This window comes from Aulonocara sp. 'chitande type north' Nkhata Bay, linkage group LG3 (assembly GCF_057382095.1).
Source record: "Aulonocara sp. 'chitande type north' Nkhata Bay isolate Kocher_YH1m ecotype deep benthic linkage group LG3, A_spYH_male_GT1.1, whole genome shotgun sequence".
In the NCBI taxonomy this organism is placed as follows: domain Eukaryota; kingdom Metazoa; phylum Chordata; class Actinopteri; order Cichliformes; family Cichlidae; genus Aulonocara; species Aulonocara sp. 'chitande type north' Nkhata Bay.
The window spans coordinates 42,073,891-42,100,334 of NC_141346.1; the positions used below are offsets into that span (position 1 = coordinate 42,073,891).

The following is a 26,444-nucleotide window of genomic DNA, read 5'->3' on the forward strand; positions in this document are numbered from 1 at the left end:
GTTCTGCTGTGGTTTCTACCCAAAGTGGTCACCGCAGCTTAAAAAAGACAAAAGGCACGTCCTCGTTCAGACAGGCTCAAAGTGGTGAAGCTGACTTCAGTGCATATTATGATTATAACAATGGCAGCAATGATTGTAATGTGCGTGGGTCTGCTGGCAGACCGGCTGGTATTAATAACACAGCTGAAGATGCTCCATCTTTTATTATGCAACAATAAAAATGAGTCTTACTGTTGTAATAAAACATTTTACTGTAGAGTTCAGCATAACTCACGTTTTTAATAATTGCTTTTACGAGCCCTGTATGATTTTTATTCTGGTTCCTGCAGTTTTTTAAGCTTTCCTGTGCTTACACTGGATCGTTTTGTGAGGCGAGGTTAATTCTGTGGAAAGAATTTAATCTTTTTAATGAACCGTCACCTAAATTGTGCTTGTGTGCCCATGATCTTTAAAAACAGCAGTCAGGATCCACGCTGGCAGCTGTGAGATCGCAGCAGTACAGAAGTAAATGCTAAATTTGCATGCTAATGTGTGAGCCAAAAGAGGGACTACCATTATATTGAGATTTAAACACCGCAATACAAGTGCTGTTACAAGAAATTTTATTATATGTGGGAAATAGAAACCAATTAATGATAACAAGAAGAAAGATCCACCAGTCCTGATAAGATTAAGCTAGCAAACAAGAGGACAGACAGAAGCTGCACCACAGTTTGGGCCATGATTAGAATTACCACTCCCCCTGACCAAGTGATCACACTCAAACATCAATACACTCAACTGCATTAAAGTTACCCCAAGGGTGCACACCGGCTGCCATCAGAAAATCCTGTGAAAGACACACCAAGAGAAAGCTACATCCTCCAAGCTCCTCCTTCTTATTCCTCTTTCGGCCGATCACCAACTATCTGCATATCCTCCCTCCTTCGCTATATCCATAAATCCTCTGTGGTCTTTTCCTCCTGCGTGGCACCTCCATCTTCAACATCTGCTTCACCCTGTCTGCAGTTTCCTCTTCACCTTTCCTTTGCACTGTCTATTGCGTTGTATGGTTAACCTTATGTATTCAAACTCGTCTACTTTTACTACATCTATTACTTGCATGTTCACCTTTCCACCTGTTTCCCTCTCATTCACACACATGTAATCTGCCTTGCTTCTCCAGTGCACACCTCCATCTCTCCAGGCTGTCCTCCACCTGCTTTCCACTCTTGCTACAGATCACAGAGTCATCTGCAAACATCACGGTCCTTTGCTAGTCCGCATTTCACGAGCTTGTACAACCAACTTTTCATTTCTTTATCAGTCTCTCACATGGTTATGGAGGAATTTTGGGAATCCTTTACAGCCCATTGAGGTTTATTCACAGTTGTTTTAAAGTCCCACCACAGCATTTCGGTCGAGCTGAATTCTTGACTAAAAGTCCAACATGTAAACCTGATGGTTCCAGATGAAGATGGCGAACAAAAGCACGGCTTGTAGCCGGCAGCGCTGTGAAGTGGTCATTATACATGCTACAACACAGGCCCTCTGTAAGCACACGCCTACAGAAACTTACCTTCTGCATATACTTCATTAGTCTACCTGTTAATGAGCAACACAAGCACACTGTACAGATCCACTCTGGCTGTGAATCAGTGTAAACAACACTTTTTACTGCTAGTCACCTGCATTAACCAACTTCATTCACGCACCCTTGCCTTTCTTCGCCTTCCCTCCGTAACACCCCACCATCCAACCATCACTTCCCCTCCTCTCCCTGCCTCCCCTCCCCTTCCCAAAACCTTACCCCTCTCCACGCCTCTGCGCTGCTTCTCCCTCCTTCTTTCCCTTCTGCACTCTCGTCTTTCCCAATCCGGGAGGACAGCAGGATGGAGGACTGGGTGTGGACCCCCATGTGCCTTCTTGTCATTTTGTCCTTGGGATGGACTGATGCTCAGACTAATGACACTAACGCAAGGTAAGGTGTGCGCAGCAAAGTTATTCTGTATGTATGAGCTGTCAATGTGCCCTTTGTGAACCAATTTTCTTTTCAGTATGTGCACATGTGGCAAGCAATTTTCAAGCCCACATCAGTCTGGATTAACTACTGTGCATGTGTGAGACTGTTTCCTCTCCTGGTCGCAGTATTGTGATTACCGAAAGTTCGGTAGAAATAGAAGGGTGTAGCGTTAGAAAGATGTGGTCGGCATCCCATAAACACACAGACAGGCAGGCGGACACATAATGACAGCGTGCTGTAATTTATTGTGATTAAATCTGGGTAGATGTACCAGCAGCAGTGCTCTCGTGTCATATAGTTTGTTTTTCTTGTTGCAGCTGAGAAGTAAATCTTCCTGAAATTCTTTGTTTGTGCAGAGTTCCACACAAACAAGGTGTAAATTGAACATGAGAGACAAACAAATGCCTGTGGCCTGCTAAGCTCCTGAGGGTCAGAAGGGAGGGGACTCCAAAACTGGAATATTTTGGCCAAGTGTGGCCTTAGAGTACCACAAGAGACACACCATGCATGCCTGGAGAACTTGAGAGACAGAAAAACAGCTCTGTAATGTAAGGGATTGTAAATTTTGCCTCACTGGCTGCTATGGAGTAAAATTTAAACCTAATTTCCAGCTGCAGAGTTTCTGGAGGAAAACCAGATGCCAGATCAGCCAACATCTAAATTAACGAGTCTGGGCCTGGCCCGCACGGCAAAATTAAAAGTTGAAGCTGGCGCTGCTTTGATGTGTGTTTATCCGAGTGCGAAAGAGTGGGTGTGTGTGCCACCAAACCGTGTGTGATTGGGCTGCTGTGCGGCGGTGTTTGCAAAGCGAACGCGTACAGTTTTCTTGCGGTGCAGTCAGAGTGTGGCGATAACACATATACTGTGTATTAACAGTCCTGGCTTGGTTTGGCCAACTTCTATGAAAAAAAAAACATACCATGAGAGTTTACTGGGAACTTTCCCAGCCTTGGAGAACAGAGAAAGACTGTGTTTTTCACATCTAAACGTGTGTGTGTGTGCAGGTTTTTGCCTCAATGCTCTTCAGTATAGCTGCATAAGCAAAAGCAGCATTTCCTGAAGCCCACGGCACATGAAGTGAAGGGCAGGATTTATTTTTCTCTTTCTCTTTCAGGCCAGTCTTCCACTGTGGAGGCCACCTGGTCATAGACTCCGGCATCGTGGCCAGTGAAGGTTTTCCCAGCTTGTACAAACCCAACAGCAAATGCACCTGGTACATCACTGTGAGTCACTGAAAGTAGCTGTGATGTTTCAGTCTGGGACACGGGGATAGCGAAACAGTGGTAGCACCTATGTAGATGACTAAATGTTTTGAACTGAAGCCAAATCATTGTAGTGCCAAAAGGATGTGATTGCTGTGTGGCACTAGAAAACTAAAGAAAATGTGATTTAGAAAAAAATAGAAAAACATTTAATGAAAGCAAGGTCAGGTTGACTACAGTGCTCTCAGATCAGTATACAATCTGTGCTGCCTCCTGAGCCACAGCCGCCCCAAAAATGATCAAACCACCAACAACAGGCTCATATTAAGTTGCCTTCATCATCCTACTATAAACCAGCTTGGCCCAAACTGGACCGTACCATCTCCTCATAGCTACAGGGGGAGCCAGACTGTTAGAAAGTGCTTCAACAGCACAGAAACAAGAAGCAAAACATTAATTTACAGTTCCTCTGTGAGTCCTGACAACTATTGGTTCATCCACATGTAAATAAACATGTTTCAAGAACTCCATTCCATTTACTGAAATTCAATTCAGTTTTATTTAAATGGCTCCAAGGCTCAAGGAGCTTTCTGTAGTAAAGTAAAGACAGCAGCACGGAGAAAGCCCCAACGATCAGACGACCCCCTATGACAGCGGTGTCGATCTCCAGGCCTCGGGGCCGGTGTCCTGCAGGTTTCAGATGTGTCCTTGATCCAACACAGCTGATTTAAATGACTAAATTTCCTCCTCAACATGTCTTGAAGTTGTCCAGATGTCTGGTAATGAACTAATCATTTGATTCAGGTGTGTTGACCCTGGGTGTTATCTAAAACCTGCAGTTCGGCACCCCTGCCCTATGAGCAAGCATTTGGCAACAGTGGGAAGGAAAAACTCCCTTTAAACAGGAAAAAAACCTCCGGCAGGACAAGGCTCAAGGAGGAGCAGCCATCTGCTGTGACTGGTTGGGGGTGAGGGGAGGAAACAGGAAATAGTGAAATGGGACTTTTTGGGGAGAAGAAAAAACAAACACTGCAGTGTTTCCTTTTGTGTTGATAATTCAAGTAACACCTGTGCTATTCCCTTTTTTTTTGTCATTTTAACTGTGAAATATATTATTTATTTTTATTTAATCGGCAGGTCCCTCGAGGATAACATCTACTTTTCAGATCTGGCCAACAAGCCACATTATTACAATGTTACAAATTCAGATATAACATCAAACCACATGAAACAAAATAAAACAAGTCAGAGTCAAAATAATACAAATACGAGCTCGGGGTTGTGAATAACAGTTGCATAGATGATCATTTTCAATGAAAGGACATTTTCAAATCTGGTTATTTTATTTTGGTAATCTATTTTCTTCTGGATCTATTTCCTTCAAAAACACATCTGTAGTTTTTACTCATTATTGATATGCTTCACTTTCAGCATTTTCTTGCTGTTTTCAGAGTAACACAAGCAGTATCAATGTTGAAGAAATAATCTGCCTTACATAACAAAAAACCAGGTTGTTCCTGTGTGTGGGTCATACTGAGTCTGTTGTCCCCTCCAGGTCCCCGAGGATCATGTGGTCATGCTGTCTTTCCGCCTCTTTGACTTAGAGGCTGACCCCATCTGCCGCTATGACTACCTGGACGTCTACAACGGTCACTCCCGCCTAGTGCAGAAGTTAGGTCGATTCTGCGGGACCTTCAGGCCCGGTGCCCTCATCTCCACCTCCAACACCATGATGCTGGAGATGGTGACGGATGAAGCCACTGGTGGAAGAGGATTTCTGGCTTCTTTCAATGCAGGGAAGCCACATATGGAAGGTGAGGACAAGTAATCCTGCAAATATTTTACTGGGGCTCCAGGACACAGTTTTGTTATTCTCCTGCAAACACAGGGCAGCCTCATGCTTTTATTGTATCACCTGGCTTTTGTCTCACCTTAACATATTGTAGCACACTCTTATTTTTTAACTCCATCTTCTTTTTCATATTTCCACAGAGAACCAGTTCTGTGGAGGACGACTGACCAAATCACAGGGCTCCGTAAAGACGCCCAACTGGCCCAACTCCAATTACCCAGCAGGCATCAGCTGCTCGTGGCACATCTCCGTAGAGCCGAGCAATGTAAGCTGATCACACTACACTTCATACAGATTGAGAGCGGTTCACATCCGAATTTCTGTTATTATTATTATTAGATTCCTAATGATCGAGTAGCATTAAAGACCTGCTCGCTTATATTAAAGAAAGCTGAATTTATCATTTTATTTATTTATAGCATATCAGTGCCTTAATATTAGTTTATCTGTCAAATTATTGTGACACGTTTAAGTGAATATTTTTACCATTTTACCGTATTTTTTTTCCCGTTATTTATACGAAGAAATTAAACCGCAGATATCCAAATATTAAGTTATGTGTAATAATGAGAAATGACACAGAAAAAAATATCAAAAACGCTTACTGAAATGTATTTAATGCTTCATACAAAAGCCTTTGATGACACCTTCAAGACGCCTCCTTTATGGAGAAACTATAGTCACATGCATTGCTCAGGCATGATTTTGGCTCATTTTTCCACACAGTCTTCAAATCCTGAAGACACCTTTATGAACTCTGAGCATCAGAGCTTTCCATAGATTTTCAGTTAGATTCAGGTCAGGTGGTTGGCTGGGTCATTCTACCAGCTTTATTTTAATCTGTGAAACCAGCTGAGTTTCCTTGGATGTGTTGGGCTCATCGTCTTGCTGAGATGTCAAACCCTCGTGTCGTCTTCATCATCCTGTTAGATTTTTATCAGGTATGTGAAGGGTGCCCGCGCCATATGCTGAAAAACAGCCCTACATCAGGATGTTGCCACCTCCAAACTTCACTGGAACCTTCAGTAGTTTAGAAATTCTTCTGTAACCAATGCCATCGGTATGTTTTGCATAATAAGGCTGCGACGGTCTTAAGAAAGCTCATTGATTTTACCCTTCATTAGATGTTTCTTGTTGACACCTTGGTAATGAGACACCTTTTTATTGGGACTGAACCACCTGATATTAATTTGCAATAAGTGGAAGGATTGCTTTCTGATTACTGAAGATTTCAGCTGGTGTCCTTACTTTTTGTACCTCCTTTTCTTCATGCGTTCAATACTTTTTCTCTTTGTCATTATTACACATAACTTAATTCATGGACTATGGTTTGATTTCTTTGCATGTGTGGATTTGATAGGTTGTTACCGACATCGGGTCAATTTCATGTCAATAGCACCTTTAGAATAATATTTACTTAGAAAACTGCTGATGTGTTCAATACTTATTTTACCCGCTGTACATATATCTAGAATGAAGCATCAACATGTTGAAAAAAAAAAGTCAGATATCTACTGTTCCCCACATGGCCCACATATCTCTTTTGGTTATGTCACCCTAATTAACATATTAATTTGAATTCTGACATTTTCTACAGCCATGCCTAAAAGTGGCATTCTTCACATTCATATGCATTTGAAAAGACTGTAAAATATGTTGATTTTTGTGGCTATTCTGAACTTGTAAGTTAAATACCACAAATTAGGCCGTCTACAGATAGTTATTGACAAGAACACAAATTAGAAAACGAAGTGACATAAGTGGAAAGTAACATCAGAGCGGAAATAAGGACACGTGTAGGACTGGTTCACTAGCTAGGCTAGCTAGCATAAATTTTCCCGGTGGAAAAATTTGACAGCATGATGTTGCACTGAGGAACAAATGCTAAGGAATATACGCTGTACATAGCCTTCCAACTAGCGTAAAAAAAGAGAGCAATTAATCCACCTTATAGGGTTTATTTTCCAAGGGTTAAAATGTTGTACCTGGCAGCTAAAAGCACCTAATTGTTAGCAAACACCAAACATGTATTACCTACTCACGCAGGAAAGTGCCCAGTCAAATAGTTTAGATTGAATGATTTATAAATACTCTAGTTTGTCAGTGGGTGCTTCAGTCAGTTTAATAATAAAATCCAAAGGTGTTTTCTGTATCTTCAACACTTTAAATAGTTAACTCTATAAAAACGAATAATATAGCCAATATTTCCAATCAAAGAACAAATAGATTCTTGTGGATCTAATCTACATAACCAGTGAAGCTGACAATGCACCAGGAATGCAATAACCTCAAAACAAAAAAATTTGCACATGAACTGGGCTTAAATCTTTGTGAAATATACAATTAGAAAATATGCACGGGCGCTGAGGTATCATTTTAATTTGTATTTCTATAATTTACGTGCACCAAATATTAGTCAAAATCAAATTTCAATTGACTGCATGTGCAGTTGAGTATGTTAAATGCCTTGTGTTGGAAATAAATGGCAGTAAAGGGGCCCATCACAAGGAAATGTACTTTCCTTGTAGGATACTTAATGCAGTTATCGTGTATGAGTGTGACAGCGGCCTTGTGCCGAAGTTAAAATGAAAGACCTCTTTGAGTCCCTGCAGGCGTGATCATGTGTGCCAAGAGATTGAACTAAAAGAAGGAGGGAAGGAAGCAAGGGCAAGAGAGGGAGTAAATGCACCTCTGTGTTTCAGAACTCCACCACCACCTCCTGATGGCTGCACTGTACACGGCTCATGAAAATTAGTCAGAAGTAAACATGTGCTAGCGCCATGCCCTGCCAAGACTTTCATAGCTTTCTGTTTCCACCTATTTTCCAGGTGATTGAGGTACAGTTTGAGAAACTGGATCTGGAGCCTGACATGTATTGTCGTTATGACTATGTGGCCTTATTTAATGGGGGAGAAACGGATGACTCGAGGAGGATAGGGAAATTCTGCGGAGACAAGCCACCAGGGTGAGATACTGTTCAGATATAAGCTACTTTGAATTAAGCTAAATACATGTATACATACCTTACAGCAGAGCTTTGCTGACGTGTTTATACTGTCACGTCCCGTTTCTTCCACGTGTCTGTCGCTTTATCCTTTCTTTCTACTTTCCCTGTTCCTTTCATAGCACTATAGTGACAAATGGGAACGAGCTGCTTCTCCAGTTTGTGTCTGACCTCAGCGTGACCTCAGATGGATTCATGGCCCACTACTCCAGCGTGCCTCGTGGGTCCCGCACACCCACTGCAGGAGGAGACTTTATCCACAGACCTCAGATAACCTCCACGACAAAAATACCCACCAAACCCACCCCCAAACCAGTTCCCAAACTCAGACCAAGCCCCAAGCCCAAACCCACCCCCAAACCAGTTCCCAAACTCAGACCAAGCCCCAAGCCCAAACCCACCCCCAAACCAGTTCCCAAACTCAGACCAAGCCCCAAGCCCAAACCCACCCCCAAACCAGTTCCCAAACTCAGACCAAGCCCCAAGCCCAAACCCACCCCCAAACCACCCAAAAGGCAACCAGGAAGGCCACCGCTAGTAAAGAAACCTCCACTAAACAGACCCACTACTACTAACATCAAACCCACATCTAAACCTAAACCTACACCTAAGCCTAAACCTAAACCTGAAATTAAACCAACACTAAAGCCTAAACCTAAACCTGGAGTTAAAACTACACCAAAGCCCAAACCTACACCTAAACCCAAGGTCATTAAACCAACTCTTAAACCAAGAGTCAAGGTTAAACCCACACCTAAGCCCAGTATAAAACCCAAAGTGAAACCAGTGAAGCCAACCACTAAGGCAGGAGTTAAACCAACAGTCAAACCTAAGATGAAACCCACAGCATCATCTCAACCAGGAGTAACCAAAGCAGTGACCAAGAAACCCAATGTGAGCAAGAAACGTAAGTACAATAAAATGAGTGTTGAATTTTTAACCTGCTTTTTACCCCCATGTATGTATTTGTGTTTACTTGTACTAGAAAGTGTTTGTTGCCGCATGTTTTTCCTACAGCTTTACCACTGAACCCACTGTGTACACAACCCTGTAAGCGGACTGGAACCCTCCAAACCAGCTTCTGCCCTCATGACTTTGGTGAGCTACAAAACAAGCTGCAGTCTGGGCTTTGCATAACTCCTCTCCATCTATTTTCACACCTTTACACCTACAAAATGTCACTTGGTTCTACACATTTTCTCCCCATTGAAACATGCCTTTTTTGTGATTCTAGCCCACTCTACAACTAAGTGCTTTCTAACATTCAGACACATTTATACTCAGACGAATGCATCTGAGAGCAACTTGTGGTTAGTGTCTTTCCCAGTCTTTGGCATGAAGACTGGGGCACCCAGAGGTCAAACCACCAATCTTCAAATTAGTAGCGACCACTTTAGGGTGGCTTTTTAGCAATGGATATTTCACTCATAAGCAGATTCCTCAGATAATCACTCAGAAAGTCTTAAATTTTTGACCAAAGTTTAAAGAAGTCTAAACACCTTGCAATGATAACTTTTAAAAAAATCTTAAATTGTTTCCCTTAGTGACCACATCTTTCTTTTTTCTTTATTTTAGTGATTACGGGTAAGGTTACGTTTATAGATCCTGGTCCAAGGGGCTCAGCAACCATCGAGGTGTCACTGATCAAGGCGTATAAGACAGGAAGCCTCACCGTCACCAAATCAGGACCCGCCAAAACAGTCACACTGACTTCTACCTGCAAGAAATGCCCAGGACTAATCAAAGGTAAAAAAATGAGACAGTTTTCTTGCTCTCCATCTTACAGAAATATTGCCACATAATACAGTTAGAGCAGGTTTTCAAACGTCTGTAAATACTGTGTACAAACTGGAATTTCTTAATGATGGCTTTCTATGTTTCGGGTACTACCAGTGCTAAAATCCAGTTCAATGTCAAACTGTATGCAGATGATATGATTTTGTATTTAACCAATAAAAGTCAGCGATTAAAGGCAATAATGTAGATAATAAAACCATATAGAGGTGTCATATTGCAGCATATATCATTGGTGCCTCTGGGATTATTGTAAATAAATAACCACTACATAAAGAATAGGAGTAAAACAGAGTTCTGGATTGGTATGTTATTTAACAGGAATTGTTCATTTTCAGTGTTGTTCCTTTAAATGTTTCCCTTTAAAAATCACAAGCTGCTCTGATGTAAATGATAACAACTTGCTCTGTATTTCTTCATTGTCTCTTGTCCAGGCCGTAACTACGTGTTGATGGGAAAAGTGGACACAGAGGGCAATGGCCATTTGAGCCCCTCCAGCTTCACCCTCCTCTTTAAGCCCGTTCATTCAAAAGCACTGGATGTCCTTTCTCGCAAATCATGCTGACATCGTGGCCTAAACCACCAATCAAACTGACAGCCTTGACTCTTTAGAAAATGTAACATTGCATAAAGAGTGAAAATATTATAAACAATATCCTGCAGAATTTTTTTCATATTACAATATGGTTGTGAGAAGGAGTTACATTTTAAACATACGATATTAACATATTACTTTTGTATTTTCTATGTAAATTATAAAGTTTCTGTGTTAAAAGATACATAATAAACACAGTTTGGGGGTAATTTTAGTCTCGACTATCCATTACTTTCCCTGGTACACTGAAGTGCTATACAACATAAAGATCTTAGAGACCATAAAACAAATATGACATTTATCACCAGCAGCAACATGACACATGATTGTGAGGGACTGTTGTCCTACATGATGACCTCCTGAAAAGCTTGCAATGGCCTTCATATATCAACCATGCTGTCACAGATGCCACTTTAGTGCGAAGGCAGCAAATCGAACAAAGTGCTGGTCTTCAGTGATTTTGGTCCATATTAACATCACACAGTTGCTGCAGCTTTTTCAGTTGCTCATTCATGATGAAATATTTTGTTCTATCACATCCTGAAGGTGTTTTATAGTAATGAGATCTGGTGATTGTGGAGGCCATTTGAATACAACAAACTCATTGTCATGTTCAAGAAACCGGTTTGAGATGATCCCATGAACTTTGCAAAACATGGTTTGTCATCCTGCTGAAAACAGTCATCAGAAGATGGGACCACTGTGACCATAAAGGGACATGATCAGCAACAACACTCAGGTAGGCTGTGGCTTTTAAATGATGCTCATTAGTACTAAGTGACCCAAATTGTGCCAATATCCCCCACATCATTAAACCACAACCACTAACATTAACTGTTAATATAAGGCAGGGTGTATCAGTGCTTTCATCTTGTTTATGTCAAATTTTGAACATATCTTCCAAATGTTGCAGCAGAAATCGCGACACATTAGACCATTTGACAATTCAATTTTGTAGCCTCAATTTTTGCTTCCACTGCTTCAAGGTTTGACATGTCGTGTGTTCAGAGATGCTCTTCTACATAGCGTGGTTAACAAGCGGTTGTTTGAATTACTTCTGCCTTCCTATCAGCTCAAAGGAAGGCATTCTCCTGGCATAAACGAGTCATTTTCACCTAGAAAACTGCTGCTCACAGGATATTTTCTGTCCATCTGACCATAGAGATGTGTGAAAATCTCAGTAGATGAGCATTTAAAAAAAAAAGAAAAAAAAAAGACTCAGACCAGTTGTCACGTTAATGGGTCTGTTGACCCAGCGTTTTAAGTTTTAGTTTATTTATGTTGATGTTTATGTTTAAGTTTTTTAGGTTAGCTAAGTTCATTTGTTTATCAGATTCCCTTTGTGTTTTTCTACCCCTAAATTTAAGTTTCCCTCACCCTTTATGTGTTTCATGTCTTATGTTGTCAAGTTCGTATTGCCATGTCTGCGTCTCATGTTTCCTGTTTTATTTTGAAGGTCTGTGTCCTGTGTCAGTGTAGTCGGCTTTGCTTCCTTCATCTCGTAATGTCAGCTTAGTGTTAGCAGTTTCCCCATGTGTTTCCACTTCCCCTAATCACCCTTGTGTGTATTTAGTCTGTGTGTTTCTTTTTGCTCATTGTCAGGTCGTCTGTTGTCCTTTCTGCTATGTTTCCAGGGTCCAGGTACCTTTGTGTCCATGTCGGGTTTCATGTTTTGATTTTTTTTAAGTTTATCTTTAGTTTCCACAGTTTAGATTATCGTTTAGCTTCATATTCATCAGTTTTGTTTTGTAATATTTTACCTGCCTTAATAAACGGCTCGCTTTATGTTAACATTCAAGTTTTATTCCACGTCCATTTGTGTCTGCATTTTGGGTCCTCTTCGTCACTCTATACACTCTGCCTGTGCCAGACTGTGACACCAGCCCATTTAGCAGTAAAAAGCATTCAAAGTCCCTTAAATTACTTTTCTTCTCCATTCTGATGCCAGATTTGAAATTCTGTAGATCAGCTTGACCACGACAACATGCTGAAATGCACAGAGTGGCTGAAGTGATCGAACGATTGCATATTTGTATTAATGAAAAGTTGAACATGTCTACCTAATAAACTGGTGATCAAAGTAGGAAAACCTGAGATACAGTGCCATCCATAATGTTTAGGACACCATTTTTGTAGTTTTGCCTCTGTACACCATCAAACAATCAATATTTGACTGAAGTACAGATTTTTAGCTTTAAGGGGTTTCACAAAAACTTTGTAGGATTTAGTTAAGAATTACAACCATTTCACATCCCCCATCTTCAGAGATTGTCACAGTGGTTTTTTTTTAAATTGGGCTTCCACACTAGCTGTCTTACTGTGTAATATATTTTGTTATTAAGATTGGATTATGAGGTATTTCAGGGTATATTTTCTGTCAACATCTTTGAAAAACAATTTCACAACTCATTTTTGTACTTTTTTGCTTCTTTATTCTCATATTTGCAAAAAGAGGATGAAGTGCTGGGATTTTCTGAGATAAAGTACGCAGGTCTAAAAAACTGAAAGCATTTTAGGTGATTCAGGAGTGGAAGTGAAAAAGCTACAGTTATGATGGACAGCCTCCTTAAGCTTCCCGTCATGATATATACAGAAAACATTTACATTAAACAAGTTTATTCAGCTTCTGCACCTTCTCTGGTAACTTTCCCTGGGCACATGTGAAACAGCCTGAACTTTATAAAACGAAAAGCCTGTTTTTGTTTTCCTCTCATTTTTAATGACTCTTCTCTGAGGTGTTTTTGTGTTTGTTTTAGCCGCATGAGATTTGAGTTTCTTCAAAATGCATAATTCCTGTTTTCAGTTCTCTCATTATGAAACAGAACAAACCCACCATGGATTGGAAACTTCTAAATGAACACTGTTTCAGAGGGATTTCTTTAGAATACAATACTGTGCAAAAACTTAGAGCAACCCCTGATTTCTTTATATTTTGGAAATAGGTGGAGTGATTTTTAACTGTACAATCATATGATGGAAATGGTCAAAGGAGCTTGCAAAGAAAAGCGTCTGGACTTCTTTAAGTTGCTTGAAGACGTTTCACCTCTCATCCGAGAAGCTTCTTCAGTTCTAAGGTCAAATGGTGGAGAGTCCCAGATATAAACCTAGTGGGAGTTTCCCCCCACAGAGGGACAAAAGGACCCCCTGATGATCCTCTAATCGCCTGAGCCAAGGTGTGAAACTGGGTGTGGGTCCCAATCAGCCAGAGTTTCGGGTGAGTTCATTGTGAAACCTGGCCCCACCTTATCATGCGAATTTCTGAGGTCAGATGGCCCAGGACGTGAGTGGGCGTTAAGGCGTCTGGGAAGGGATCTCAAAACTGGATTATAGATGGCAGAGAGTTGGTGTCGTAAACCCCCGCCTCTGTTCAAAGATGGTCGCTCACAGTGGACATAGATGGCTTCTTTCACTCCTCTGGATGGTTTGAAAGAGGAGTGAAAGAAGCCATCTGTCCACTGTGAGCGACCATCTTTGAACAGAGGCGGGGGTTTACGACACCAACTCTCTGCCATCTATAATCCAGTTTTGAGATCCCTTCCCAGACGCCTTAACGCCCACTCACGTCCTGGGCCATCTGACCTCAGAAATTCGCATGATAAGGTGGGGCCAGGTTTCACAATGAACTCACCCGAAACTCTGGCTGATTGGGACCCACACCCAGTTTCACACCTTGGCTCAGGCGATTAGAGGATCATCAGGGGGTCCTTTTGTCCCTTTGTGGGGGGTTACTCCCACTAGGTTTATATCTGGGACTCTCCACCATTTGACCTTAGAACTGAAGAAGCTTCTCGGATGAGAGGTGAAACATCTTCAAGTAACTTACACAAGTCCAGACGCTTTTCTTTGCAAACTCCTTTGACTACGATGACCTGGATGACTGAGAACCTTCACAGACATATGATGGAAATGCAGTATATAAAGAAAAAAGTGTTTCTACAGTTACTAACAAGCTTGGAAGTCCATATTTGCTGTGACTGCGTTTAATCCTTAATCACAAATATGACAAACTTTGTCATTTCTGTAAGAAATCTTCAGGAATAGATCTCCAGACATCTTGAAGGACATTCAAAGCTCTTCTTTGGATGTTTCTGCCTTCTGTTCTGTTCTCTGTCAAACTGATCTCACACTGCTTCAATAATGTTGAGATGTGTGCAGATGCACTCTCACCTGCCTGCTGCCACTCCTGAGCCGCCACTGCACTGGTGGCACTGATCCCATAGCTGACGATCCTGGTGCTTGCTGGACTTTCTTGGGTGACCTGAAGCCTTTTTCACAACAATTAAACCTGTTTCCTAAAAGTTCTTGATGATCCGACAAAAGGTTAATTTAGGTGAAATCTCAGTTGCAACCACCTCCTTGCCTGTCAAACCCTTTTTATGCAACGCAATGATGAATAAGAAGAATGATTTCAAGAATCCCCTTTTAACACATCCAGTGTGCTATTCCAACTCAATCAGCATGACATGATCTCTAGCCTTGTGCTCATCAACCTTCTTTCCTGTGCTACCGAGAAGATTATTGAAGCGGTCTACTTTTATGCCAGCGATGAAATGCAGTGGAAGTGGGTTTTTTGGGATTAAGTTCATTTTCATGACAGAGATGAATTTTGCAATTCATCTAATCACTCTTCATAACATTCGAGAGTATATGCAAATTGCCATCATAAAAACTGAAGCAGCATTTGGCCACGACTCCACTGCTCAAGACCACTTTAAAAAAAACAAAAAAAACAAAAACAAAAAAAACTCTGGTTGCTTGGAAGCCAAATATGAAGAAACGATGGGTGGCTAAAGACTTTTGCACATGAACATTCAGAAAGTAAACAAGCATTTTGATACACAACCAATTTACCCTCTGACTAAACAGCTCTATCCAATAAATATTCTGTTTTGAGCTATTTTAAATATTCTTGTTCATTATTTTGCCTAACATTATATATATTATTAAAAACATCCAGTCAAATGTTTAGATAACAGAAATCTGCCGTGAAAATAATAATAATAAAAAAAAGATTAAACATTTTCCACTAAACTTTGTATTTTACCTGTAAATTGTGACATTTCTCTGAAAAGAAAAAAGTGTGTTGTGTTATTAAAAGCTCTAAACATATATAAGACACATATCAAAGCCAAATTCCAACATGTTCAAAGCTTCATTTTTTATTTATTAGTTTTCTTTTCATCCACGCAGCAGACTCCGAGTGTTATCATCATCAGCCTCTCGTTGCTTACGACAGCAATAGGACAAGAGGAGCACACCTAACAGGATGTAGGTCAGGTTGGTGCTCCAAAATGCAAACAGGTAGAGCGTCTTGTTGCAGTATGGATCGGCTTTTGTTGTGTTTTTATTGTAGTTCGGTTCGTAAATGGAGTAGATCATCACATTACCTGGAGAAATATTAAACAAAAGAGACTCAAAGGTGCTTGCTCACTAAGAAAATAGTGCTGTAATGCATTAATTCTCATGCCACGAAAAAATCAATTTGCTCCACAACATTAACAGCTTCTCAAATGTGCTAACTCATTATTTTTTGCTTTGGTGTTTAAAGCTGCACAAATCCATTTCTGGCCCCATGAGAGGGGCTGAAAACCCCTCTTTATTTCTCTGTTGTGAATGATCTATTTTAACTTTTAAATCAGTGAACCAGTTATTAAATGTCAGTCAACGGATCTGTGCAGAGCTGAAGTTTTCACGTACTTGAAATAAAATAAGGAAATAGCTCCTCTTTAAATTTCTTTTGAATAAGCATGTCTTACACTTCCAGTAAACAAAGGGAAACGATAATATAAGACTCAACAATTAATTTTTATTCTTTGTCAGAGACACGAGTCTGAAACCTCTATGTCACGTATCCATTCATGCAATCAATATGAGTACTACTGTACTATCATGGGGACATTCAGGACTTTCTGTTGATACCACATTTGTGCGGGTTGTGCTAACAGAGCACATGGACTTTGCAGCTTCCACATTTCATGGCCACAGCTGTCATGATTCTATTGCAGAAACTGTCTTTATCAGTTCAGTTTCAACTGTACTGAAATTACCTTCAATTTATTTATTTATTTATTTTTTTAAATTTACATAACACGAAACATGAAAACAACACAGCCGCCACAAACATGTGGTCCTCTGATTACATCTCACAGAAAACAGACAACCAGGTTTTAGGAAATAAAAATTCAGAGCACACAAACCAGAGGGAGGCGCTCATTTCTGAAGGTATCATTAAAACTGAAACCATTCTTCAGCATATATGTGGTCACAGCATTGCTACCTCAGGCTACCTAAGATATGAATTTACTGGTTTAAGCAGATTCTTGAAGATTAGGCTCTCTAGAAAGCCCAAACTCTTTTAAACAGAATGCAACAAGGCTGCCTCGGTCTGTAAGACCACGGAAAGATCATTGATTTAACAGGCTGGTGTGCTGCAATATATCGTTACGTTACACCCTTCTGTGATCAAACAAGACCTGATGCATCACACGTCTAAAGATGATAAGGAACAAATAAATAATAATAAATTTTAAAAAAATGATGGAACATGTTTCTTTCAAACACAATACTTACATTACCTTCAAAAATCTAAATCTCAAAATATGTTTTTCTGGCTCTCAGGAGGTTAATCTTATTTTCCCCCACATGCACTGATAGATGGTTCCTTAACAATCGTATTATTAGCTCTAGTTTTTATTTTAGATTTGCAACATCAGCTACTCTTTTGCTCTTTTGTTTTGCTACTCATCTAACTTGGTTGGGAAATAAACAAAAAACAAAATAAAATCTGCTTTGCTTGTGCAGGCTGTCTGTAATATTTCTAAAATCAGCTGACTTTTGCTGTTAAGAAACTGGATTCAGCTCTCAAAGCTCACCTGTGATGAACCAGCAAACATAGAAGATGATGGCCACAGAGCACAGAACGATGTTGCAACAGTTGTAGCACCAGCTCAGTGCCAACAAGATGGGTACGAGTATGAAAAAACACATATAGACGGGGATGAAGGGCTGCCTCGGACAGTCGGTGCTGTACACCAATCCTACAGGGCACAAGAATAAAGATGAGTGTCTTTATTAAACACCTTTGATTATTTGATTTTTCAAACTTTGTTTCCAGCATATAAATTAAATTCAAACATCAGTAGATTCATCTCTCACTTACCAACTACCCCTTGAGCAATGAATATGATATCGAAAATCACCAAGGTACAATCTGAAGGAAGGCAGTGATACTTTTAGTCATAAATGACACCATGCAGCAGCTGCAGATGTGCAAAAATGTTTCAAATTACTCTCTTACTTAATATTACTGCCCAAGGCCGGCAGATGTGTTGTGACCTGTTGCTGTCTGGCATTATGCCTGGAAAGAAATCAAACATACGAAGACACAAAGAGAGCCACATGATATTCCTCCGCCAGTCGTCTCCATTTCTCAGTTACGTAGCAAAAGAAAAGATTTGTTGAAGGACCAGCTCACCAAAGAAAAGTTTCATTTAAAACTTATTTATCACTGCAAGATCTAAACGCGTGTCAGTATAGTCAGGGAATGAAACTTAAATTATGTGAAAGAATTAAAGTGAGATTTTTTTGCAGGCCTACCTGTTTGTGTGTCACCGGACTCCTTTGGAAACATGACAAGGACTGTTGTTAAAACTTGGTGACATTTAATGTGGCTATGTGGGCAAGAGCGTATTGTCAAACTTCCTTTTACAGCGTTTTCACGTTAGTGTATGCCTCTTTGTGTTCCCTTTCCATTATTGTTATATAAATTTCACAGATTTTAGAGTTATTGGGTTTTTTGGTGTATGGGTTTCTATAAGCTTCACGTTGGATAGAAGAGCTCACAGAAACATTTGCTTACATTATCACAAAGCTTCTGATAATTATTCCTTATTTATAGTTTTCCTTTTGCTGTGTGTTTCTCAGCAGAAATGAAATCGTTTGCTTTCCCAAATCGCACTTTCTGTTTTCAGTTCCCAGGCCGATGTTCTGTGTTTTTTTAAAATATTGGTTTAGTATGTGAAATAAAAATATTTTTCCCCGATGCAACAATTAACAGGAAGTGAAAAAGATGCAGTAAGCTATTAAACTGGACGTCTTTTTAAAATCATCTATTTTGAAATGTAAAAAACAAAAAGCCAAAACGCCACAGATATTGAAAAATTAACACACTAGAACAGGGGTGAACAACTCCAGTGTCCCTGCAGGTTTTAGATGTGTCTTTGAACCAACACAGCTGATTTAAATGGCTAAATTAGCTCCTGCAGTTCTCCAGAGGCCTGGTAACGAACTAATCATGTGATTCCGGTGTATTGACCCAAGGTGAGATCTAAAACCTGCAGGACACCGGCCCTCAGGGCCTGGAAATGCCCACCCCTGCACTAGAACATGGAGTGTATGTAAATAGCCTTAATAGTAGTCTAAACTATAAAAAGATGGCAAACGGTAGTTTGTAAAATAATTCAGTTGAATATTTTATTGAACAATTAATTATTAAATCAGAATATGGTCATCTGTGTCAAGGTTTGACTGAACAGACTCAAACGCAGGACTCAGAAGTGCAAGTTTAGTTAGTTTACTTACAGTGAGGGGAACATTGTGCTATTATAAGTCTTTCAGCAGTTCTTAGGCAGCAATTTTGTTTTTCTGATCTTTAGCGTTTTCCAAAAAAAGACTCCTCTCTCCACTATGCAAAACACTCTCTCACAGGGGCTCACAGGGTGGGCCGTCTTAAACAGAGGAAAGGATACATTGGAAATCTTTGTCATGATAACAGGGAATGAGACTTACAGACAAGCGAGGCGAATACTACTGCAGTCAGACCACACTCAAATGAAGACTGAAGGTCAGGTCTCAGCTTAAATAGTAGTCTGCTGATTGCCAGATGATTCACAGGTGCTTGATTGCTTCAGGTGCCTCAGGGAGAGGGTGGACATCCCAGGAGGATCCTGGCCTTGCAAGGTAAGTGAACACATACACAGTAACCCCGCCTTAACAGGAGCCTCCCGGGGACCCTCCGGGTTTATGTGGATGACTATGATAGAAGTCCCAGAGCATGGTCTTATCCAGAACTACCGACTGAGGGATCCAGGAATGCTCTACTGGACATACACCTCTCAGTGCACCAGATACTGAAGAGCCCTCCCACAATGTCTGACATCCATGATGCGTCTCACCGAGTAGGATATGGGATATGGGACAAAAAGGCTTGGGCCACGGTTGGGGAATTGGTGATGCTAAAGGGCTTGACCAAGTACTCGAAGTGGCCCTGATGGGTGTTAAATCTTTCCACTGTCCCCCCCTCTCGTATCAGAACCAGGTGATAGGCGTCACGGAGATCCAGTTTTGTGAACACGGCTGCTACTTGTAGTAGCTCGAAAACAAAATTGTGAAAAGGCAAAGGGACTGGAGGACCATGGCGGTGTCCAAATTCAGGGGTTGTATCCTTTGAAGGCTGCAATTTCAGGCCGATTAAGTCACAGCAAAATGGCTAGGACTTTCCAAATTCTCTATATCAGTCATCCACCAAGGACATAGCTGCTACTGTTTTCGTTGCTAGACAATTCACGGCCTTCGAAGGACTCGGTCTTACATTGTGTACTTAAATAGAAGTACAAATACTACTGTTAAAAAAATACTCCAGTAGAAGTTGAAGTACTGTAAAGAGTAGCTCTTTGGAGGATGTTTCTATTTTTTGGTGAAAAGCTAACTGAACTTTGTGCTTTATCAACATAATGATAAATAATATCAGTAGATAGGAATAAAAACTTTAGTCTATTTTTTTTATTCTAATCTTCTCAGCTTGAATCTGATAAAGGGGATGAAGGAAAATTAAAAATATATTTGTATTTTCTGTTGCCTCCAGTTTAGAGGACTTTGCCTCTGAACAGAAAAATGTGTACAGTCAGGGGTTTGGTGGATTTAGCAGGTGGGGAAAACTGGTTTTAATCGATCAGTGTGGGGAAAAAAAAAATCATAACTCACATTAATTTGTACTGAGAGCTCGAGTAGATTTGCAGGCTGTGATCAGCTGACCTGCTGCTCTTTGAGGATGTAAACACCTGAATTATACCTGATGTGAGCAGATGTTTCATGAGTTGTCCTGGCTGATTTCCATCCTCTACACTGCCAGTAAACTGTTTATGCCATCTTTTTTCTACATGGTATGAAGGTGGAATTCATTGAATGAATTCAAGGAACTTCAGCTAAAATTCAGAAGAATCTCTGCTGAATCTCAGTTGACGTGACTTCACTCTGAGCATGAAACCACAGCCACTATGTACCTGACACTTAAAAAACGTCACTCCCTTTATCCTCGCTCCTCCTCAGTAGGGTTAGCTAGATGCTTAAATACTGCAACTTACAGATACCAGCCGTCATTCCTTTGTGGTGACAAAAACAAAACAAACAACAAAAACACGCGGTCCCACTTTTAACCCCTGACTTTGGTCTTCCATGTGTTTCTGTTCAGGCTCAAATTAAAGGCTCAAAGGCTTCAATTCCTCTTTCACTCCCTGATTTGTAGTTAGATACTAAGTTGTTCCCGCACAGAGCTCAGAGATCTGCAGAAAAGGTAAGACAGATATTTTATACTAACGAGCAGCTTAAAAGAGTCAGTAATCTTTGAACTCATGACACTTTGGTATAAGTGTTATCAGGAAGACGTGCAGCTGCAATGATGGATACATTATTAATATTATTATTATTATACTTCAACTGCAGTAACAAAATAAGCGGACTTAATGATGCATGTCACTTAGGCTGGATGCTAAATAAAAATATCCATCACCGTAGAAGTGACAGCTTACATCTGTTTTACTTTCTGTGTTTGAAACAGTGTTCTTCTGGTATTTAATATGTTATATAATTTTGATATAGCATTTTACATTTCTGGCTTCCTCAAAATGCTGTATCATTTTCAAAATGCTGCTTTCAGTTTGTGTGAGTTGTGTTTTTAAGCAAGTCACATCAGGCCTCTCCACGCCATCTTGTGGAGAGGCCTGAGGTTACTTCACCTGCTCTGCCTATTTCTGAAGTGATCGGCCATGAATTTGAATTTTGGCATCAAAGTTCAGACCTACGTGCACAATTACAGCAGGTTTTATTACTGCAAAATGCATTTTTAAATAGTCAAAAACTTCAATTTAGTTTTATTTATATACTGCAAAATCACAGTCACAGCTTTCTCAAAATGCTCATGTGGCCATTAAGTTCTGCATAGTGACGTATCTATTGTTCAGTTGCACTCTTAAAGTATAAAACACATACTAACATCTGTATTTCACTGGCAGCTCATTCAGTTATTATAAGGTTATAAACACCACATAGACTTTATCAGACACCAGTTTTAAAGATGCAAAGAACACATGCATGGCCTTTATGTATGTATATATATATATATATATATATATATATATATATATTCTTAGTAGTTTCTTGCACAGTGAACTTTTTTGTCTGTACTGCACATAAATAAAATGTGCCTCTGGTCTGAGGTCTTCATAGTGCTTTACATGAAGCTAAAGATCCTGTTATCTGTATCTGTATTTGTGATTTATCTCCTCCAGCCATGGCTGTCCGACAGCAGCCCACCCAGGTGATGACAACTGCCAGTGCTGGGCAGTGGACCACCGGCCTTTGTGAATGTTGTGTTGATATGGAGACCTGTAAGTCAACCAACCTATTTCTGCAAACAGCAGCGATTAGTGCATCAACCGTCTCCTTAGACTTTGCTTCAGGCCTTCTTTGCAATCATTTAGCAGAGAGTCTAAAGTCAGCAAATATTCAAGAATTTCTAAAAGCATTGAGACTATCTCACCAGAATGTCCAGGTAGTAGTATTATAGAGCAACAAAGTTTAAGTTGCTTTAATGGGAACAGGAATTTAAATGTTAAAACTGACCTAATCTGGTCTCTTTGTGGTTTCACTCGGGGAAATCTGAAATAGCTCCCCCTGGAGGATGCCAAAAACATCACAATGGTACACCAGTGCAAAATTTAAAGTGGATCAAACTCAGTGGAGACCTTCATGTCACAGTGTCACACAGGGACATACGTAACTGTGCTCTTCAACATGTTTTTTTTAATGGATTATTATATCTCTGTATGTATGTTTTAAGATCTTCTTTCCTTTTTTACAATCAGGTAAAACATTTGGAAAAAAAAAAGAAAGAACATTAAAAGATTTAAACAACATATCAATTTTTTCCCCAAAGTGACTTTTTTAAAATCAAAGACAATAAAACAAAAGATACAAGATTTTTCATTTGATGTGATCACATTCATGAGACTTTAGAAAACTTCTTGTAAAATCTACTAGCGTTAACATTCATAATGCCACACACATAAATGCTGTGGTGGAGGTGTTTCTGCAGGTAGACAAGCAAAAGAAGAAATGCTGCCCTGCTTCCTTGGTACTCTCACAGAGGAGCATCAAAGGACAATTTGACTGACTGGAAACTGGAACAAAAGCATGCAGTCAAAATATGAAGAAATAGCCACTGAAACTTTCATAATGTACAATGAGCCATGCAAAACATGATGTAGACATGAGAAGAGGAAGATGGGCAACAAACAGACAAACTGACAGCACGGAGAAGGAGAAGTGCTAAACAATGAACTCTCCATGTCTTTATAAAACAGATTGAAATAGTAAAAATCTATGTTGTTTGCATTGTGATTTAAAACATAGTTATTATATATGAAACGTGGACATTTTATATATAATAACTCTGTACGTGTTTCTCGTCAAAGGTTGCTGTGGCTTTTGGTGTTTCCCCTGCATGCAGTGTGATGCAGCCAGTAAACATGGATGGTGCTGCGCACTGCCACTGCTGGATGTTTGTGGTGTGGTGTCCTGCTTACTCCGTGGGTCCATCAGAGAGCGCCACAACATTGTTGTAAGACTGCTTTCAGATGGAGGACACTGTTACAAACTACATTTAAAAGATAGATGAGGTCACTGGAGGAGGTGCAGTTTTAAGACTTCCTAAAAGTCCTGGAGGTTTCTGCTTGGAGTAATAAGTTATGATATTTTCAGAATATAGTAAAAGTCCTGAGATTGGTCTTTATTATTGAATGTGTGTATTTCAGATGTGGTTCTAAAATGAAATTCATTGCATAAAATGTGGGAAGGAACCTGCACATGTGGCTGCAACTCTCAGATATTTGGTTACCAGCTCCACACAGCATTTTTAAAGGACATGTTACTCTCAGTGCTGACGCCAGCCTGTTGTAACAGTTAGCTGTAGCAGGTTCCTGCCAGCATCAAAAAGCTGATAGTTAGTGAATATAGTGGAGCTTTTAGCAGATAAGGAGAAAGAGACTGTCGTCATTCATTTACGTCTTTATTGTTAGTAAAAACAGATGAATGTTGAATGTTGTGATGTGAAATTTACTGTCTGGAAATCACAGGAAAACCTCCTCTGCATGTTTCTGTTACTATTCATGTTGGTTTGAGTTCAGAATAATCAGTGCCGTACCTACACAGTGGCAACCACGACAGCACAATAATATTTGTTTTTATATAGCGCCAAATCACAACAGCAGTGGCCTGAAAGTGCTTTATATTGTAAGGTGAGGAAGCTGAAATACTGCAGAGACCCCGTAACTCCTGCTGCTTCATCCTCTCTTTCTGCTTCTTCTCCTCCATCCTGCAGGGCTCGTTCTGTGATGACTGCTGTAAAGTGTGCTGGTGTTACCCGTGCGTTTGGTGCCAGATGCATCGTGAGCTGAAGATCAGGCAGTAATAGCAGCCCGCCACCTCGACTGCTGCCAGCACGTCTGTGGATGCAAACATTTCGGCTGTGTGTTGAGGGCCTATGTCACTGCTGAAGAAAAATGCTTTAAATTTGTTGTCATATTAATGTGTCGAATCCTATTTGACTTTTTCAGGCCAATAAAATCCTTTAATTTTATACAACATCATGTGTGAGATTAATTGTCCCAGTGTTCAGATATAAACTAGTCGTATTCACTAATATATGCAGATGAAGTAATTGTTTGTAATAGTGGAACCTGTCGGGCTGAAACTGTGTTTTTCTGTTGTGCTTAATTCATTATAACATTGCATCATATAATGCTGCTGTATTAGAGCATTACTACTTCATTTAGATTTATTTGACCTAAAACATTTGAAAGAAAATCCACTGCTTCTGTAACAGTACTTTATCACCTTATATTATTTTTCCCTTAGAAAATTTGTTAGAAAAATAAAAGTGCGCCATGCAAAATAAATAAAAATATCTAGCAATGAAACCAAGAGTACCCGAAATCATAAACATTTGAGTTCTTTGTCTAGTAAATCTTTGAGATTGGGTTCTTCTTATTCTGATGTGCCTAAAGCTTTGCAGCATATCGTTGCTTCCAGTTGCCTGAGGCCTCTCTTCTTGCTACACTGATGTAAGCAAACGGTGGACCAGTACACTGACACTGTAGATGTAGTCCCATTCGATACCTGATCTTTGTTTACTCTTGCTGCCTGGGTGAAAATGTGTAGCGAAGAATCGCTGCAATAGTACTTATCGGCCACTACATGCCCCCTTAATGCCTCTACATCACAGAACTCATGGCTAAACAACAAATCTGAGATTCATATTTTTTGACCAGATCATGCATGTACACAACAACGAAGCCTTGACTGCCTTAGTAAAGGTAAACACTGAAAGGTAAACACTCTTATTTTTGCCTACCTTATTTAATTACTAAATACTACAAACTGTTCTATTCACTTCATTTACACAAAGTTGTGTCCAAGGCAAAAATATGAAGAGTTCAAGAAGTTATTGGGTATCCAGATTTTTACAGACCCAAAATGGGACCTAAAATTCCCAAACTGTAAAATAATGCTTAACCTTTCACATGAGGCATACTGAGCGTCAGCTGAACAATATGAAACTGAGGCTACAATTTGATATTCTGGTGTGACGAGTCTCGATTTCTGCCAAAACATTCAGATGTTAGGTTCAGAGTTTGCTGTAAACATTATGAAAATATGGATCCATGCTCCATTGTATCAACAGTTCAGGCTGGTGATGGTGTGAAGATGCTGGTGATATTTTTTTTGGCACACTTTGGGTCCCTTAGTACTAACTAGCATGCTAGTAGTTAGGACTAGCATCATTTAAACACCAGAGCCTAACTGACCATTGTTATGAGATGTCAGAGGCTAACCTCCACTGAGGAAGTGTCGATAGAAATATAACACAGAATTCAACAACAAGTATAACTGTATTTGAATTTGCTGAAGCTAATCTTTGTAGGAGCAAAGATATATTTTATTCGATGTAACAAACATACATATTTTGTTCGATGTAGTGAATAAGCAGAAAAGTACAAAATGTGTTGATTCTGAATACTGAAGTGTCATCTGAGTTCTGAGTTAGGCAACCGGATGAGCCATGGGGCATCTGCAGGGTTAGGGGGGGTTACTGTATTTATAAGTAAATATTAGGAGGTATTTCAGGGTTTAAAGCATGTGATTTCTTGGCCAGCATCATCTGCCTGATTCCAAGTACAAATTTCGTAAGTCATGCCATGTACGCAGTTTGCAGATTTCTTGCTTCCTCATTTTCATGTTGCCGATGTGCATGTTACACAGATGTTACAACAGACAGTTTCTCATCATATTGTGTATTAGAAACATTCAGGTTACTATAGACAAGTTTATTGAGCTTTTACCCTCTTTGATAATTATTCCTTACATTTTTGTGGTATTTTGTTGTTATGAATTCTGAACAAGTTAGTACATTTCAAACAGGCATTTGGGATCAAACATTTTTTGGAGATTCAGAACAGTTCCCTTTTTGAGGTTTGGTTTCTCTTTTTTTGTTTTTCTCAGCGTCTTAAGATCCTCTTTTCAAAAACTCAAACTCAAACTCAAACTCAAAAGAAACATAAATAATAAAACAGAATACAATTTTAGATTTTTTGTAGAGCAAGTCCAAGTGGAACTGATAAGGAGGATCGGCAGGCAGACTAACAATTCCAAGGAAATGATCT

At 39.9% G+C, this 26,444-nt stretch overlaps 3 protein-coding genes across 3 annotated transcripts; 2 read left to right on the forward strand and 1 right to left on the reverse strand.

Annotated features, from left to right (window-relative positions):
* The first annotated feature begins 1,838 nt into the window (after positions 1-1,838).
* On the forward strand, positions 1,839-10,649 carry pcolceb (procollagen C-endopeptidase enhancer b). The gene is made up of 9 exons (XM_086287526.1): positions 1,839-1,960; positions 3,117-3,225; positions 4,760-5,018; positions 5,197-5,321; positions 7,885-8,021; positions 8,183-8,967; positions 9,078-9,158; positions 9,636-9,806; positions 10,289-10,649. The coding sequence occupies exons 1-9, from the start codon at positions 1,872-1,874 to the stop codon at positions 10,417-10,419; spliced, it is 1,887 nt and encodes a 628-aa protein (XP_086143652.1). The 5' UTR covers positions 1,839-1,871; the 3' UTR covers positions 10,420-10,649.
* Positions 10,650-15,592: 4,943 nt separating this feature from the next.
* LOC147335715 (transmembrane protein 272-like) lies at positions 15,593-19,268 on the reverse strand. The gene is made up of 5 exons (XM_086287527.1): positions 19,237-19,268; positions 17,747-17,806; positions 17,609-17,659; positions 17,322-17,486; positions 15,593-15,836 (listed from the first exon to the last, which is right to left on the reverse strand). Exons 2-5 carry the CDS (start codon positions 17,799-17,801, stop codon positions 15,628-15,630), a joined length of 480 nt encoding a protein of 159 aa, XP_086143653.1. The 5' UTR covers positions 17,802-17,806; positions 19,237-19,268; the 3' UTR covers positions 15,593-15,627.
* A 1,579-nt stretch (positions 19,269-20,847) lies between these two features.
* LOC147335716 (cornifelin homolog B-like) lies at positions 20,848-24,662 on the forward strand. Its single transcript, XM_086287528.1, has 4 exons — positions 20,848-21,019; positions 22,014-22,112; positions 23,199-23,344; positions 24,104-24,662. Exons 2-4 carry the CDS (start codon positions 22,016-22,018, stop codon positions 24,191-24,193), a joined length of 333 nt encoding a protein of 110 aa, XP_086143654.1. The 5' UTR covers positions 20,848-21,019; positions 22,014-22,015; the 3' UTR covers positions 24,194-24,662.
* Positions 24,663-26,444: the final 1,782 nt, after the last annotated feature.

Bases quoted from the DNA above. Each gene is read 5' to 3' on its own strand.
- pcolceb (XM_086287526.1), top strand. From the start codon at position 1,872: ATGGAGGACTGGGTGTGGACCCCCATGTGCCTTCTTGTCATTTTGTCC. The intron at 9,159-9,635 runs GTGAGCTACAAA...TCTTTATTTTAG, and splicing joins CTTCTGCCCTCATGACTTTG to TGATTACGGGTAAGGTTACG. The intron at 9,807-10,288 runs GTAAAAAAATGA...TCTCTTGTCCAG, and splicing joins ATGCCCAGGACTAATCAAAG to GCCGTAACTACGTGTTGATG.
- LOC147335716 (XM_086287528.1), top strand. From the start codon at position 22,016: ATGGCTGTCCGACAGCAGCCCACCCAGGTGATGACAACTGCCAGTGCT. The intron at 22,113-23,198 runs GTAAGTCAACCA...TTCTCGTCAAAG, and splicing joins TTGTGTTGATATGGAGACCT to GTTGCTGTGGCTTTTGGTGT. The intron at 23,345-24,103 runs GTAAGACTGCTT...TCCATCCTGCAG, and splicing joins GAGAGCGCCACAACATTGTT to GGCTCGTTCTGTGATGACTG.
- LOC147335715 (XM_086287527.1), bottom strand. From the start codon at position 17,801: ATGCCAGACAGCAACAGGTCACAACACATCTGCCGGCCTTGGGCAGTA. The intron at 17,660-17,746 runs GTAAGAGAGTAA...GCCTTCCTTCAG, and splicing joins GCCTTGGGCAGTAATATTAA to ATTGTACCTTGGTGATTTTC. The intron at 15,837-17,321 runs GTGAGCTTTGAG...ATATTTCTCCAG, and splicing joins TGTTTGCTGGTTCATCACAG to GTAATGTGATGATCTACTCC.